We start from the raw sequence: 13,532 nt of genomic DNA, 5'->3' as shown, positions 1-13,532 counted from the left end.
TGCTCATATGGTGGCAACATAGCTGCCATGGCTTTGTCAATTAAATGGCACATGTTGCATCTGGGATGGCTTCTGTCTGGGAGTGCAACCTAACTTTTGTGTTGTTTCAGCTCCATCGAAAAAAAAAACGTTTTTGAGTGTCGGGTAAAACCGTTCGAAAATATGTCTCTTCAGACCAATGTAGAAACCTAACAAGGAAAAGTTGCGCAATGAAATTTTTACGACACGACAAATGTGAAATGAAATATTCGCAGTAATAATTGGTTAAGTTTAAGGAGGTTTAATTTTTGGAACGATTTATGAGTTTTATGTAACTGACGTAAACAGACCTGTCAAAAAAATCCAAAAATAAGTTTGAATAAAGTTTCAATAGACGGTTTTTTAGGCAACCAGTCAGAAGCCTCAGCCGCAGGGCACTTATTGAAGCTAAGCTAAGCTACGACCTACCGCTCTTCTACTCTTTCCCACAATTTCCCACAATTTAGAAAAAAAACATTTACAGACAAGCTTCTCTGATTTCATCGAAAAATCAAATTGATGGGCCGCTTTAACTAAGAGCGTTGCATGTTGCAATCAACTAAATTTAGATGGTTGATTATATAGTTAGAACGTTGCGAAACTAGACCCATATATATTTGACGGAATAAATAAATATGCTCAACGCCCAATAAACTCAACATTTTGCAAATGATAAATTGGTGTTTTTGGTCAATACGAGCAGTTCTTTCATAATCTTATTAAGTGTGAGGGTAACTGGCCGTTAGTTGAAGCTGTGTGAAATGGAGCAAATAGCGTACTTCAGAGGCCAACATGTAGTTGCTTTTGTTTCTGACTTCAAGCCGATTGACTTGGACACTAGCTACTTGGTCTCGTTCGACACCCGCAGTTTAGGCGAGGAAGAATCGAGAGCATATTTTTTCATTGAATGCTTCGACGAAAACCGATACTCAATATCAGGTAAATTAAACGAAAGTTTTAATTATGGGTTCTTCTCGGGATGACCAAAAATACTAGTCATACAATTTCCATATATGGAAAAATGCTAGTCATACACTTTCCATGCAATTCCATACGTACAGAAAATTGCATGAAAGGTCTTTGATCAGTATTTTTTCATATATGGAAATTGTATAACTAGCATTTTTCCATAAACCAAAAATATTGATTTTTTGCATTTTAATTTCTCAATATTTTTTGGTTGTGTTCGTAACCGAACACAAATGACATAAACCTTGATTACTCAAACGTAGTAACCAACGGTTTGGCCGTCTCGCACTAACAATGCATTGGAAACAGCCTGATATGTGTTACTTCTGTCTCAGACAAATAACATAACGAAAGTAGTGAACTTTTAAATTTTGGCAGTAATTTTCAAAAATGATTATTTCTAAAACTTGAATTTTTAAATTACCAGACATTGATCAAGGCATACAAAAACATTTTTTTTTCAAAAAGTGTTTGTTTGAATACGAAAATCAATTTGCGGTTGAAAAAAAAACACAAAAACTTTTTGGGGCATTTTCAAAAATACTTAGAAAAATTTTTGTCGTCGCCATCAAAAAAATGCTAGTCATGCAATTTCCATATATGGAAATTGTATGACTAGTGTTTTTTTTTCAGAAAACAAAAAAAGTCAAAGTTTTCAGTCGTAGCAGCCCAAAAAACGCTTAATTGTTTTTCCAGCAGTTGAAATGATTGTTCAAAGCTTTTTTTTCACAAAAAAAATTTTTACAAAAATTTCTAATCTTACAATTTCCATATATGGAAATTGTATGGGTAGCATTTTTTTCATACCATTTTTTTTCCTTTTTTGTATGAAGAGATACCAATGTCGATACCAAAACAACTATAAAACACCTTTGAAATACGATTAAACTCATTTTGCAAAAATGTATGAAATTTGTATGACTAGCATTTTCCCATAGACTAAGTGTATGAAATCGTATGATTAGCATTTTTGGTCTATGGAGGTCAACCCGGGTTGTTTATTAAATTTTAAAAATTGTTTTCGATTAAACCAGTTGAGCTTAGAAAGTGATGTCTTTTTCCTCTCAAACCGTAAATGTATTTTTTTGTCTTGATTATCTGTATCAAATACTTTTGATAAATGCAATTATGAACAATGCGCTTTTTACGAGGCCAAACTGTGCACTGAATAGGCGCATACTGTTGTGCCTGTATGTTCCCGGATTCCAGAGAAATCTTTAAACATGTTCCAAAAAGTAAGTTTCTGCGGAGTCCGAGTACAATTACCTGTAACGTAAGTTTTGTCGGCCTACTATTTTTTTGCGAATTCCGCAACGAGCGAATATTGGTAATTGATCCGGATTCCGCAAATGTAAGTTAATTCCGTAAATTTATGCGGAAAATGCCTACAATTTGCTGATTCCGCTTGCAATTTGCGAATTCCGCTTACGATTTGCGGATTCCTCTTACAGTTGCGGATTCCACAACAACTTAAAATTACCAAACGCATAAATTATCATTTGTTCATGAATTCCACAAACTGTTCCGGATTCCACAAATTTTGTTGCGGATTCCGCAAATTTGCCTGTTTTTGGAGCGATTTGGGGCCATCAAACAGTGTTTTAGTTTTTTCTCCGCGGAATCCAAAACAGCAGAGAAGATCTTTGAAACGTAGCAAGGTTGTGGATTCACAAAAGGCGCAATTTGGCCTGGTAATCATACATTTGCATCATCCGTATATCTTTTTTGGTTTGCCAGCCAAATTGTTGCACCAATACGTTAGCACCGCTTTCTTGAGTTGTTTTTCTGCCTTTACTTTTTTTTCACTTGCTATTGACGATGAGAGACAGCGTTATCTAGAATCCGGGCAAAGGAAGTCAATTCAATTTTCTACAAGATGTTGATCTCGTTAAAATCTAATTGACATTCAGTCCCCTCACAACCCTGTGTATCGATACCAATGATAAGGTGAAAAAATTAAATTATTGTAATGGGTATTAAATCTAATCGGCTTAAACTCATTTTTAGTACTAAGAAGGAAAAATTTGTTAGAGAGGAGTATTTCCCAAGTTTATCGCCGTTTTTTCCTTCATCAACAAACGAAACAGCGAGTTTGCCAAAAAAAAAACTTTTGATACACTTTTTCTTATTATACAGCAGGCTTTAGGTTGTAAGGATCCTTCACTGTGATTGCAAGTGACTGAAGGCTAGGTGTAACATATTTATATTCTGTTACTATGTAAATGATTAGTATTGCCAAGGTCACTGGTGTAGTTAACATGACCATCACAAACCGCCAGTGACGCTGGTATTGACTTATATTCAAGTTCATTTTCTTACCTTTTGTGATAACATGTAACATTGAGGTCGCTTTCACGTGGCGCAGTCAGCATTAAATTTGAGCTACCGCGCCCCAGATGTGTTCTGGCACAATCCATCGCAGGAACCCTCGGTACTGTGGAAACATTGGGCCCAAAGGTTCCAATTTGTAGTAATTGCAAACAAAAAGAGATCGACATAAAAGTTCTAATGGCGGAAAAGTTCTTCCAGAGAATCTTTATTCTACGCTGGAAGAACCAGCAGGAACTGAAGATAACGCGGCACCAACTGAAAGGGAAGGCCGGAACGCAGCTATTGCGGTGTGGAGAGAAGTGAGAACCGTCTGATTGAGGAGGAAAAACGCCTATTCAAAGGTAGTACCTGGGGTGAAATGGATAAGAGGCTGGAATCAAATTTTTTGCAGTAATTACGGAAATACGGCTAACAGTATTTCTATCAGAAACATCAGAGACAGAAGGTTTTAGAGATAGGCTTAACTGAACTGTGGAAGCTAGTGGTGGATAACATCTATAGGATGCCAAACGTTACAACTTGACGATTTGTTCTGTATAGTAAAAGCAAAGGGAAGCAGAAAGAAGGAACGGAACAAGTCTTCGGAGTGCTGAATGATTTGAACTGAGGGTGCAATTTTGGTTAAAAAAAAGGTTTCCATTGTGCGAGATGAGTTCATCTTTAGATTGAAAACGAGGATCTTCGCAAGCTAATGTGGATAGAAACACTCAAATCGGTCGACGCTTTGCACTTCGCAGTGATAAGGGCGAGAGGTAAAATGCTATACAAACGATTTAGTCGAGGGCTCCCAAATTCACCTTGGATTAAATTTAATCAAAGTTAGCAAAATTCGACAAATCGTCAACAGGCTAGTTATATTAAAAACGTAAGTACATAGAGTGTAATTTTAGGGAGTTCTAAGGCTTCTTTGAACAAAAAGGTGCTCTTAAAATTTGCGAAGTCAGAACGCATTTCCACGAATCGTTGCGACCGGTCCACGTTTTACCAAAGGGTTGAGGCGACGATAGAAAGCTTACTGAAAGAGGGGCATATCGAAAAAATTATGCAAGTGTACCGAAGGTTGCAGTATTTTACCAACGGCTGGTACAGCTAAACATGAAGGAACGGTAAAAATGGCCCTAAATTCAGAAATCATGAATAAGCTAATTTATCGGAATTGGTATCAAATGCCGAACATAATTCAACTGGTTGAGAAGGTCATGTTAATGAATAGTGGTAATACTTTTGTCCCATTTTGGTTCTCTTATATCGACCTAAAATACACATATTCGCAAAAGCCGTTAAGTGAGAAAACTAGTAGACACTGCAACTTCAGCATCGTCGGAGGATAAGAGACAGGGTCATATCGTTTCTTGACAGGATTTTACGGACTAGGTGATATGCGCAATGGCTTCCAAAAAAAAGATTCAATGTTATGGCATTTACCGTCCGTGCATGTGTACCTGGACAGCCTCATCGCGACCAGAGGTTAAGATGAACGCCACTGGCTGGATATTAGCAATATCTCAAAAATGTTGGATGAAAATAATGCAGCTGCAAAAAAAATTAAATGTACTTTTTTCGCAAAAGAAATCGAGTCATTGAACTTCCAACTTTCAAAAGGAGGTACAGTTCCAGTTGAGCGGAAAATCGACAAAATTGCTCAAATGAAACAGCCCGAGAACATAACGGATGTTAGATCATTGATTGGGTCAATGAATCATTTTTTTTTGTTTAATTCTAATTCAGCTGCTACTACAGAACGTTTTAGGGATCCTAAGAAAAAACACTCACGTTTCGAATGGAGGGATGCACATAGTAGAACTTTTGCTGAAATGAAGTAAATTGCTAGCAGTTTTGTTCAGAATCATCATGTCCTTGTGAATAAAACTACGCGAGCGAAACTTGGCGCTTTGAAACAGGGCCTCGGGGCGCCCCTGGAACATTCACACGCCGAGGGTTGAAATCCAGTATTGCACGCAGCGAGACTTTCAAATGAGGCCGAATTGAAGTATAGCGTCAACAAATTGGAACTGCTAGCTGTCGATTCGGTGGTAACTCGCTATCAAAATTATCTGTTTGAGTCTCCGTTTAAGGTCATAACCGACCATAAAGCATTGCTAGTGCTATCGTGTTTGTCAGAGGAAAAGAAAAGAAAAATTAATCAAACTCGATTTGTGAGATGGGTCAATTGCTGACACATATTCGACTACGAACTAAAGCGCAATTCGGGGAAGAATATGGGGCACGTCGATTACTTGTCTCGACTTCCCGTCAGCACATCCCCGAAACTATTGGAATTAGACAAAAACATTTACACAAAAACATTTAATCGTCTATTTTCTGTCAGCTAGTGCAAGCAGTTTTGAATTGAACAACCAAAGTGACGTAATGACCAGTGCAAAAGCAGAGCAGCAATTCCGTCCTCGAAAAGACTAATTGACACATTTTGAAACTGTCATCTGATCAAATTTCGTGTTAAAAATTAAGAGTGAACTAAACACTATCGAAATTGTGAGTTGATAAATTCTTTAAGGATGGCCGAAGTATCACCATAGGAGTCAGCTTCTAACCAAGGGCTTGAGGCCCGTGAAATTCATTGAATTAACGTTTCTGGCAACAATTCCTTTCGCCAGCTTTCGGCTGAAACTTCCCTTATCCATCAGATTGTGCTTACTGCCTTTTTATTTGATTTCGTCGGATTTTTTTGATGTTGAATTTATCGCAATACTAACTAAGGCGGATGAGAATTTGAATAGTGTTGTTGAAGCTTTAAAAACAAATAATCTCGATCTTTTTCAAAACCTAGGCCCTTATTTTGTACATCATTTGGATTAATTGTATACCTCAAAAGGCATATTATTCCTCGAAGACCGAAATTTATTGCCGCCAGAGTTCAGAGCTCAGATTATAATCCGTCTTCACAAAAAACATTTGGTAATGGTTAAGAGGAGAGACGTGGCAAGCAATTATTTCTGGTGGCTGCACTTGAACAGACAGATACAGTTAACGGCAGCCACTTAAACCGAGTGCGTTATATCTGGTAGGAACTTAAAATCAATCATTTCGGACAACGATAAAACTGAATAAGATACATTGGAAGAACCGAATCAGGAAAAACAAGTGGATTTTCTTGGCCCATTGCCCGTGGTGTGGGGCGCGAACAATTATCTACTAACGTGCATCGATAGATTCTCGAAATTTCAGTCCGTTCAAATAATGACAGGAACGACCACGAAAATAATCCAAGGTTTTCTGGAAAACTGTTTTGCCAAACATGCAACACCGAGGGCAAGTATAACAGACCAAAGGACTTGATTTGTAGCCAATTCAAACGGCGAATTCTGTACTAGAAATCATATAAAATAATTAATGATCCCGTGAGTCAACACAGGGCCAACGGTTTGGTCGAGCGATTGATCTGTACCCTGAGAGAACGACTGTTGGCATGTTCCTTTCAGCAGGCACTGAATTTTCTATATAGCATACGAACTACTACACATCAATATTTAGGTTGTTATCCAATGGAGGCACTTTTTGATTAAAAAGTAAACAAGTTTTGGTATACGGTTGCACGTGTCGCCTCGTCAAGTAACCTGTCCTGGAAGAGTGTTTTGTACTTCCCAGATGAAAACAAGAAGTTATTTCCCGCTCAGTTTATGCAAGACTATATTCAAGCAGACGGCGGCTCGAATTGAGTTCATGAGAAACTCATCAGAAGGGATCATGGGATCATTAGGGGAACAAACACAGCGCGTATTTTCACGGCGCAACAACAAGGTTACAATTTATTTCGGGACCGCTTAAAATCCGAACCTTTTTATGACTTTTTAACGGAGCAAGTAGTCCGAAAAATCGATCAAATGGTTTTTTCTGGATTCGGAGAAGGTTGTTCACAAAACTACCCTTTCGATAAGTTTACGCCAAAAACCATCGGATGATTGGGGACTAGATAGTTCGGCTCAACCAACAACGCCAACCAAAGGTACCAGGAGGCAGTACATGGAACCAGAAAAAGGAAGCCGCTCTACGAGCTACTCAGGAGAGCATGGATGATAAAGAGGATGTCATACATAGTAGTGGTACGGAAAATCCGATCATCATCGATAGTTCATCTGATAGCCTTACGCCAATAAAGTCAACTGTGGTTGGCAACCGAACCCAAAACAAGAACAGAAAACTACTTCAATGCTACCGAGCTACCCAGTCGGTTGATTGGTAATCTGAACAGCGATTAACGAAAATTGAGAAAGTTGACAAGATACTGGACAAGATACCACAGATAGCCCAATTGTGTTGTCATCTGCCGAAGACGTAGAAGATAGTCAATTAGGAGAGCATTGCTCGACTGACTGACTTGAAGTGCTGCAGAGCTGATATCACAGAAAATTGGAAGGAGGAAGGGAGGCGACGCTGACAACGCCAGATGTTGTCAAGTTTGAATCTTTCAGTAGTCCGCCAAGGGCCCAGGAGGCCAGTCTCCGATTAGGAAGCCAAAACAGGTATGAAAAGACAAAACTGGACCGTTAAGAGAACGCAAGCAACCTAAACTCCTGGCTGAACGATTTTTCACGAGTGCGATACCAGTCGAGCAACAAACTGTGAAAGTAGTATCCACGCGAAACGATTCTGATGATGAAGGCAACGAATTGCCCGAGGCAGCACCAAGACTGTTGGTACTGAAAATGTTCAGTCAACCCAGGGGTGGGATTCATAATACGGGAGATTGGATAACTTGCGCCAGAAGTCAAGATGGTACCCCGAATGAAATCCCTACCCCGAAGAATTGCAACGCAGAAGATACATACTTTGACCGCGAAGTTTGTAGATTCTTTTGGGGCGAGGACTCTATGCAAGAAGACATATCAGTCTCTGTTCGTTTGTCCTGGACAAGCTGATGATGTCCTGGACAAGCTATGCAGGATCGTCAAGCACACCAAAAGAAGTATTTCCGGTTACGGATAGCAAGAAAACACTATCGATGGATACAGAGCACAGGTTTTTCACCAAAGACTAGAGGCTATAGTTCGAAACAGCCATAAAACTCCAGCACTGGGAAAAAATAGACACTGCACAAGCGGAGTTTCAATGAACGCGGGAGGCGATAGACAGAGCAGGCCAGGAGTTACTGGAACGTATTGATTCGAATTCAGGGGTATCCGGTCCGATTTTGCAAAGAGTTCAAGTTACGAGTCACCGGACAGTTTCTGACCAGGATAGTGTACCGCAGGAGGAAACAGCATCAGTAGAGTCGTGGGCTCAATTGGAGCAAAGAGCGTTTTTGAAAAGTGAAACGAGCAAAAAGATCAGAACCGAGGATTGAAAAGATGTTATTGTTGAAACCGCAAAATTGACCAGTACCATCGACGAGTCTCGTGACCCAATGGCATCTTATTTTATCGTTCGAACAGAGGATTTGGCCAATATCAGCGGCGTGTGTAGTGTTTCAATGGCAAAGGCAAACGATGAATTGGACATTGCCGACGAATTGTCTGCTATCAGCATGATGGAAGAAGACCAACGGCAAATCTTGGAGGAGCTGGAAAACTTAAAGAATTTAATTTTCCTCTGAAGGGGAGAAGATACGGGGATCAGATTCGCCTTATAGTACCGAGGGTACTAATGACACAAATTTAACGGAACTTTCGAATCTAAATGACTTTGTCGCAGTAAATGTGATAAACATACTATTTTGTTTTCAAGTTGTCGAAGTAGGAGTGTAGTGGAGACTTTTTGTGGTTTATTTATATCATGTTCTTTTGTAAATAAAAAGTAATGCCAAGGTCATTGTTATAGTTAGCATGACCATCACATACCGCCAGTGGCACTGGTGTTGAGGTAAACTCAACGAGGTTACTTTCACAGGAAAATTATGGCATGTGTTAAGTCTATAACCCTCAAGCTCAACTCTGAGACAATTTTGACAGACATTTTTTGTTCGCTTGCATCTAGTAATTAATTGTGTTTTAATTGGAAATTCAATGTTTTCCAATGTCAATGAGTTAAGTGAAGACATTTTTAAATCAGATTTATTAAATGTTTCTCTTACTAACGTTTTTTATCCAAGCGGGGGAAAAGTCTGAAAACTTGCTCGCTCTCAACTTTATCAAAAAGTGACTATCATGAAAAATTCTCTGAAAACTATTTCAAATTAATCCCTACTTTCTGCTTTCTTGAATTCATTCATTTTTTCCAACTGTCTGTTGTCAATGTTTTTCCTTTCAATCACAGGTGCTCGAAGTAACAGGGTTCCAAACTACCCTCCAGTTACTGTGCTCGGAATCTCCGACGACAGAAAGAAGATCTCAATCCAGGAAGACAGATCCGAATGGGATCCCAATGCTAATAACCGACTTGCATTCTACTTCGATGGCGCTGTGTGGAAACTTCCTGGCAGAGATGTTGACAAAAACTCTATTGTTCGGAAGACGGCGACTGAAATCGAGCTCGAGAAACCAGTCGACAAAATTATCCAATTTCAATTTGGAACCACAAAAGCGTGTCTTCACCGTCATGTGTCCAAACATGTGCACGCAGCTTTGTGTAACAAAGATATACCCTTTTCTTGGACTCATTTCGAAGATGCAGTATCTGGACACTCTTTGTTCGAGCATACAAATAACCGGTTCAAATTTGGAACCAAGGAAGTGAAGATTGGCTTTCTGGCTAATTGGGGGCAGCAGAATAAAAAAGTCGAATTTGTTGTGAAGAACTTGACGTTTGGAAAAATGTCCCAGTTTGGGGATTATAAAATTTAAAAATTAATTATTTAATTAATTTATTAATGGTTAAATAATTAATCCAAAAAAGTAAAAATTAATCCAACAATTTCAAGGAAAGTCATAGACTACAAAAATATGAACTATGAATGTGACAATTATTCTAAGAAGTTTTGCAGTTTATTGACTTTTCCTACCGTTTCTCAACCGATGAATTTTCCAACTAAAAATCCCTTCAAAGGTTTTTGGTGGCATTGCTCGTATTTTCGATCTTCTGGCCTAAATGTTTGTAACCAGCTGCATTTTTAAATGGGTGATGTAAAAAACCAGAGGCGGATTTAGGGGTACGCCCTTTTTTTTTTCAGAGATTCGACCCTCTCACTAAAGATAGGCTCCTCTCTGTGGTATTAGTTTATGACATCCATTTTGGGCGGATTGACCCTAATATTTTTGGTCGATCAATCCTGTTTTGTCAAAACAAGGTTTTTATTTTTTCTCTGGGAGCGCCCAGAAAACCAATTGCTCGACCTAAAAAAAGCATGAAAAAATTCCGAAAAAGTTTCGAAAATCCGCCCCCTCCTCTCAAGAAACTTCTAGATCCACTCCTGAAAAACCCGCGGATTTGAACTGGAACGGTAGGAATGTAGGCTCAAAAAAGTATTTTCAGGGAAACCAAAATCCGGCAAAAAATGACAAAATTGGCGTTAACTTAAGAAAGACTCAATATGCGTTGTATCGTTTTAGTCACTGTCATCCATCCTAAACACACATCCTATGTTAATTAATGTCAAGAATAAAAATAAAGGACAAGTCAATTAGGTGACAGTGCATGCTAAACGCGTATTCATCGTTGATTATGTGTATCTTAACAATACACTTTATAATACATCTCTTGTTACTCGAATTCATAAAAACCAAGTGGAAGGAACTTCCAACTGGCGTAGATAACCAGGTTTACTTACAAGCTATATTTAGAGCATAACAAAGCGCAATCAGTAGGTAACGACCAAAAAACCCCAAGAACATTCCGCCGTTCTGGCATCGCCATACTACGGAACCATCAGTAGAGTGGGCAAAATGGATTGCTAGATTACAAATATCAAAATTTGCGAAACAAAAAATAGCTGTAAAACTACTACTACGAAATTAAGCTACCCACACATTCAAACCACCAGAACCAAAATTAGAGGACCGGATAGACGACGAGAATAAATTACGAAAGAGAAGTAGGGAATACAGAAACTGTAGATTCTTGTTCCGGGGAGTCGTCTCCTCTAAGCACGCTTTCACTCTACTTAACGGCCGCAGAGTTTTTTCCCTTTATACCGTGTATTAGCGGGGGACACCAAAACACGATATGATCCACAATCCCGAAAGGGTTATGTTGGTGGTTAAACTAAATCGGCCGATCAAAGGATTACGCAAGTTCCCCCTTAATTTCTGCTCTTTTAGGCTCTCTTTTTACGCTTCTAGCTAGTTCAGCAAATCGTGGGCACAATGAGTAAATTCTCAATTGCAAAGGAAATAAAACAAATTACAGTGCCCTTAATGAGCTCACTACTATTTAGCAACTTCTATATTGAATCCTGCCTCCGTTCCGTTCAATCGCTCATCAGTTTTCGGTTGACTCGGTTCAAAACTCGCCTACTCTAGCAGAGCAGCGACACAACTAGTTCAACCCGGTACTAAACTCGGGTTTCAGCGGAACTCGCTCGCAAAACTATTTCAACCCGGTACTAAACTCGAGTTCCGGTGCAACTTGCTCACTAGCAATCATTGTTCTCTTCTCTGATTGAGAATCAACTACTCTTAATAGTAGCCAACAACTGTTCTGACTCTTAAAGGCTATCCGGTAGCCTCCAATTCCTTATCTTTCTTTACGCTTAGTTTCACTTAAATCACGCCATCCCTATCGATCCCCTGACATTCGCCTGACATCCGCCTAAATCACCCGTCCGCACATATTTTATGACTATATGCCTCCTCCTGTCAACTCTACCACGTGCCAACTTCGGTTTCTTTTATCAATCTTTTCACACTTATTAGATACCCGGTATGCGGTAGCTGTCACAATTTGACCAAGCAAATAAATGTCATACGATTCTAATCAACCAATTCGTGGACTCTGTGAACTTCAGCTCTCGAGTTCAATTCAGCCTCCAAACCATGCTATGTTTACTTAGTAACCCTCCCAAGGTCTTTCTTTTATTTATCCCGTTAACGGTCCGACCTCCCAAGGGTGGGGGTGACCCTTTTCATTGGTAGCTAATTGATTCCAAGCATCTAAAATTTCTACCTGTACTCTATTCCAATCCCGACTTTCTAGCTATCAAAGGAACGTAGTTTGTATATTAGCGGTCAAAACAAACCAGAAAGTCGCCACCGGGAAGCCAAGTAAAATCCCCGTCCATTCGTACTATTTAGGAAACTTTACTCTCATGCTGCGGTCCTATTACTATCAGAATGCTCTGGGACTACTTTTCTTTAGTCTAGTTGAATTGCTATTAATAGATTCCTCGCCAAGCTAAGCTGAACCCAATGTTTACCAAGTCCATTTTGAATTAAATCCTCTACTCCAAGGTTGAAATGTAAGACTGTATCTCTATCTGCGTCTGCTCTAATTCCCACTAATGATTTTTCCACCCAACTTTTAGCAAGGCGACCCATTCTCATTTCCAGGGGTTGGGCTGGAGAATACGCCGCTTTCCGGTGTTTATCTCGGGGTTTTCCATGCAATTTTGGGGTCAAACGCCCAAAGGTCAAACTTCCGGGGTCAAACTTCCAAATTTGGGTTCAAGGTCCCATGTGGCTACTAAATTCAATTCACATCCCATTAATACTTCACAAGTTATCCCATTTCTACGGTCCAGCATCCTTTTTCCGGAAAAAGTCAATTAACACCGGAAGGAGTCGCCGGAGGGTTTTCACTCACAAGGGGTCTTCAATCGGGGTCTGTATCTTATGTCCATTGCCGCAATAAGATACTTTGCCACCGTTCATCATTTCGCGTTAATTGCCTTATTCCGGTTACTAAGTTCAATTCACATCCCATTAATACTTCACAAGTTATCCCATTTCTAAGGTCCAGTATCCTTTTTTCCGGAAAAAGCCAATTAACACCGGAAAGAGTCGCTGGAGGGTTTTCATTACAAGGGGTCTTCATTCGGGGTCTGTATCTTATGTCCATTGCCTCAATGAAATACTTTGCCACCGTTCATCATTTCGCGTTAATTGCCTATTTCCGGTCTAGGGTAGTGTTTTCTCAAGTGCTAAAAGCCTTCGGTCCAACACCCGGATTTGATTCAAATTATATTACAAGATGTATTTTGCCATTACCTATCATCCCTCCAAGTTTCAGCACCCTGCGCTCACCAGTAGCCGAGAAACGACTTCAGGAAGTTAGGGGTGCGTTTTTTTACTAAGGGCACAAAACCGGAAGTGGGGGATTTAGGGGTCTGGGGCTCCAAACCTAAGCTTCCCGTAACTAGGCCTTCAACATGCTAGAATTTGAGCCTA

The 13,532-nt window shown here is 39.6% G+C and overlaps 2 protein-coding genes across 2 annotated transcripts in view; both read left to right on the top strand.

Moving 5' to 3' along the window:
* Positions 1 to 13,532, top strand: part of LOC134842870 (programmed cell death protein 6-like) — a 417,453-nt gene that overhangs the window by 273,166 nt on the left and 130,755 nt on the right. The window lies entirely within an intron of this gene.
* Positions 676 to 10,055, top strand: LOC134841870 (uncharacterized). The gene is made up of 2 exons (XM_063857913.1): positions 676 to 957; positions 9,529 to 10,055. Exons 1-2 carry the CDS (start codon positions 780 to 782, stop codon positions 10,053 to 10,055), a joined length of 705 nt encoding a protein of 234 aa, XP_063713983.1. The 5' UTR covers positions 676 to 779.

Source organism: Symsagittifera roscoffensis, chromosome 3 (genome assembly GCF_963678635.1).
Source record: "Symsagittifera roscoffensis chromosome 3, txSymRosc1.1, whole genome shotgun sequence".
Taxonomy (NCBI): domain Eukaryota; kingdom Metazoa; phylum Xenacoelomorpha; order Acoela; family Convolutidae; genus Symsagittifera; species Symsagittifera roscoffensis.
This window is presented reverse-complemented; position numbering and strand designations above follow the sequence as displayed.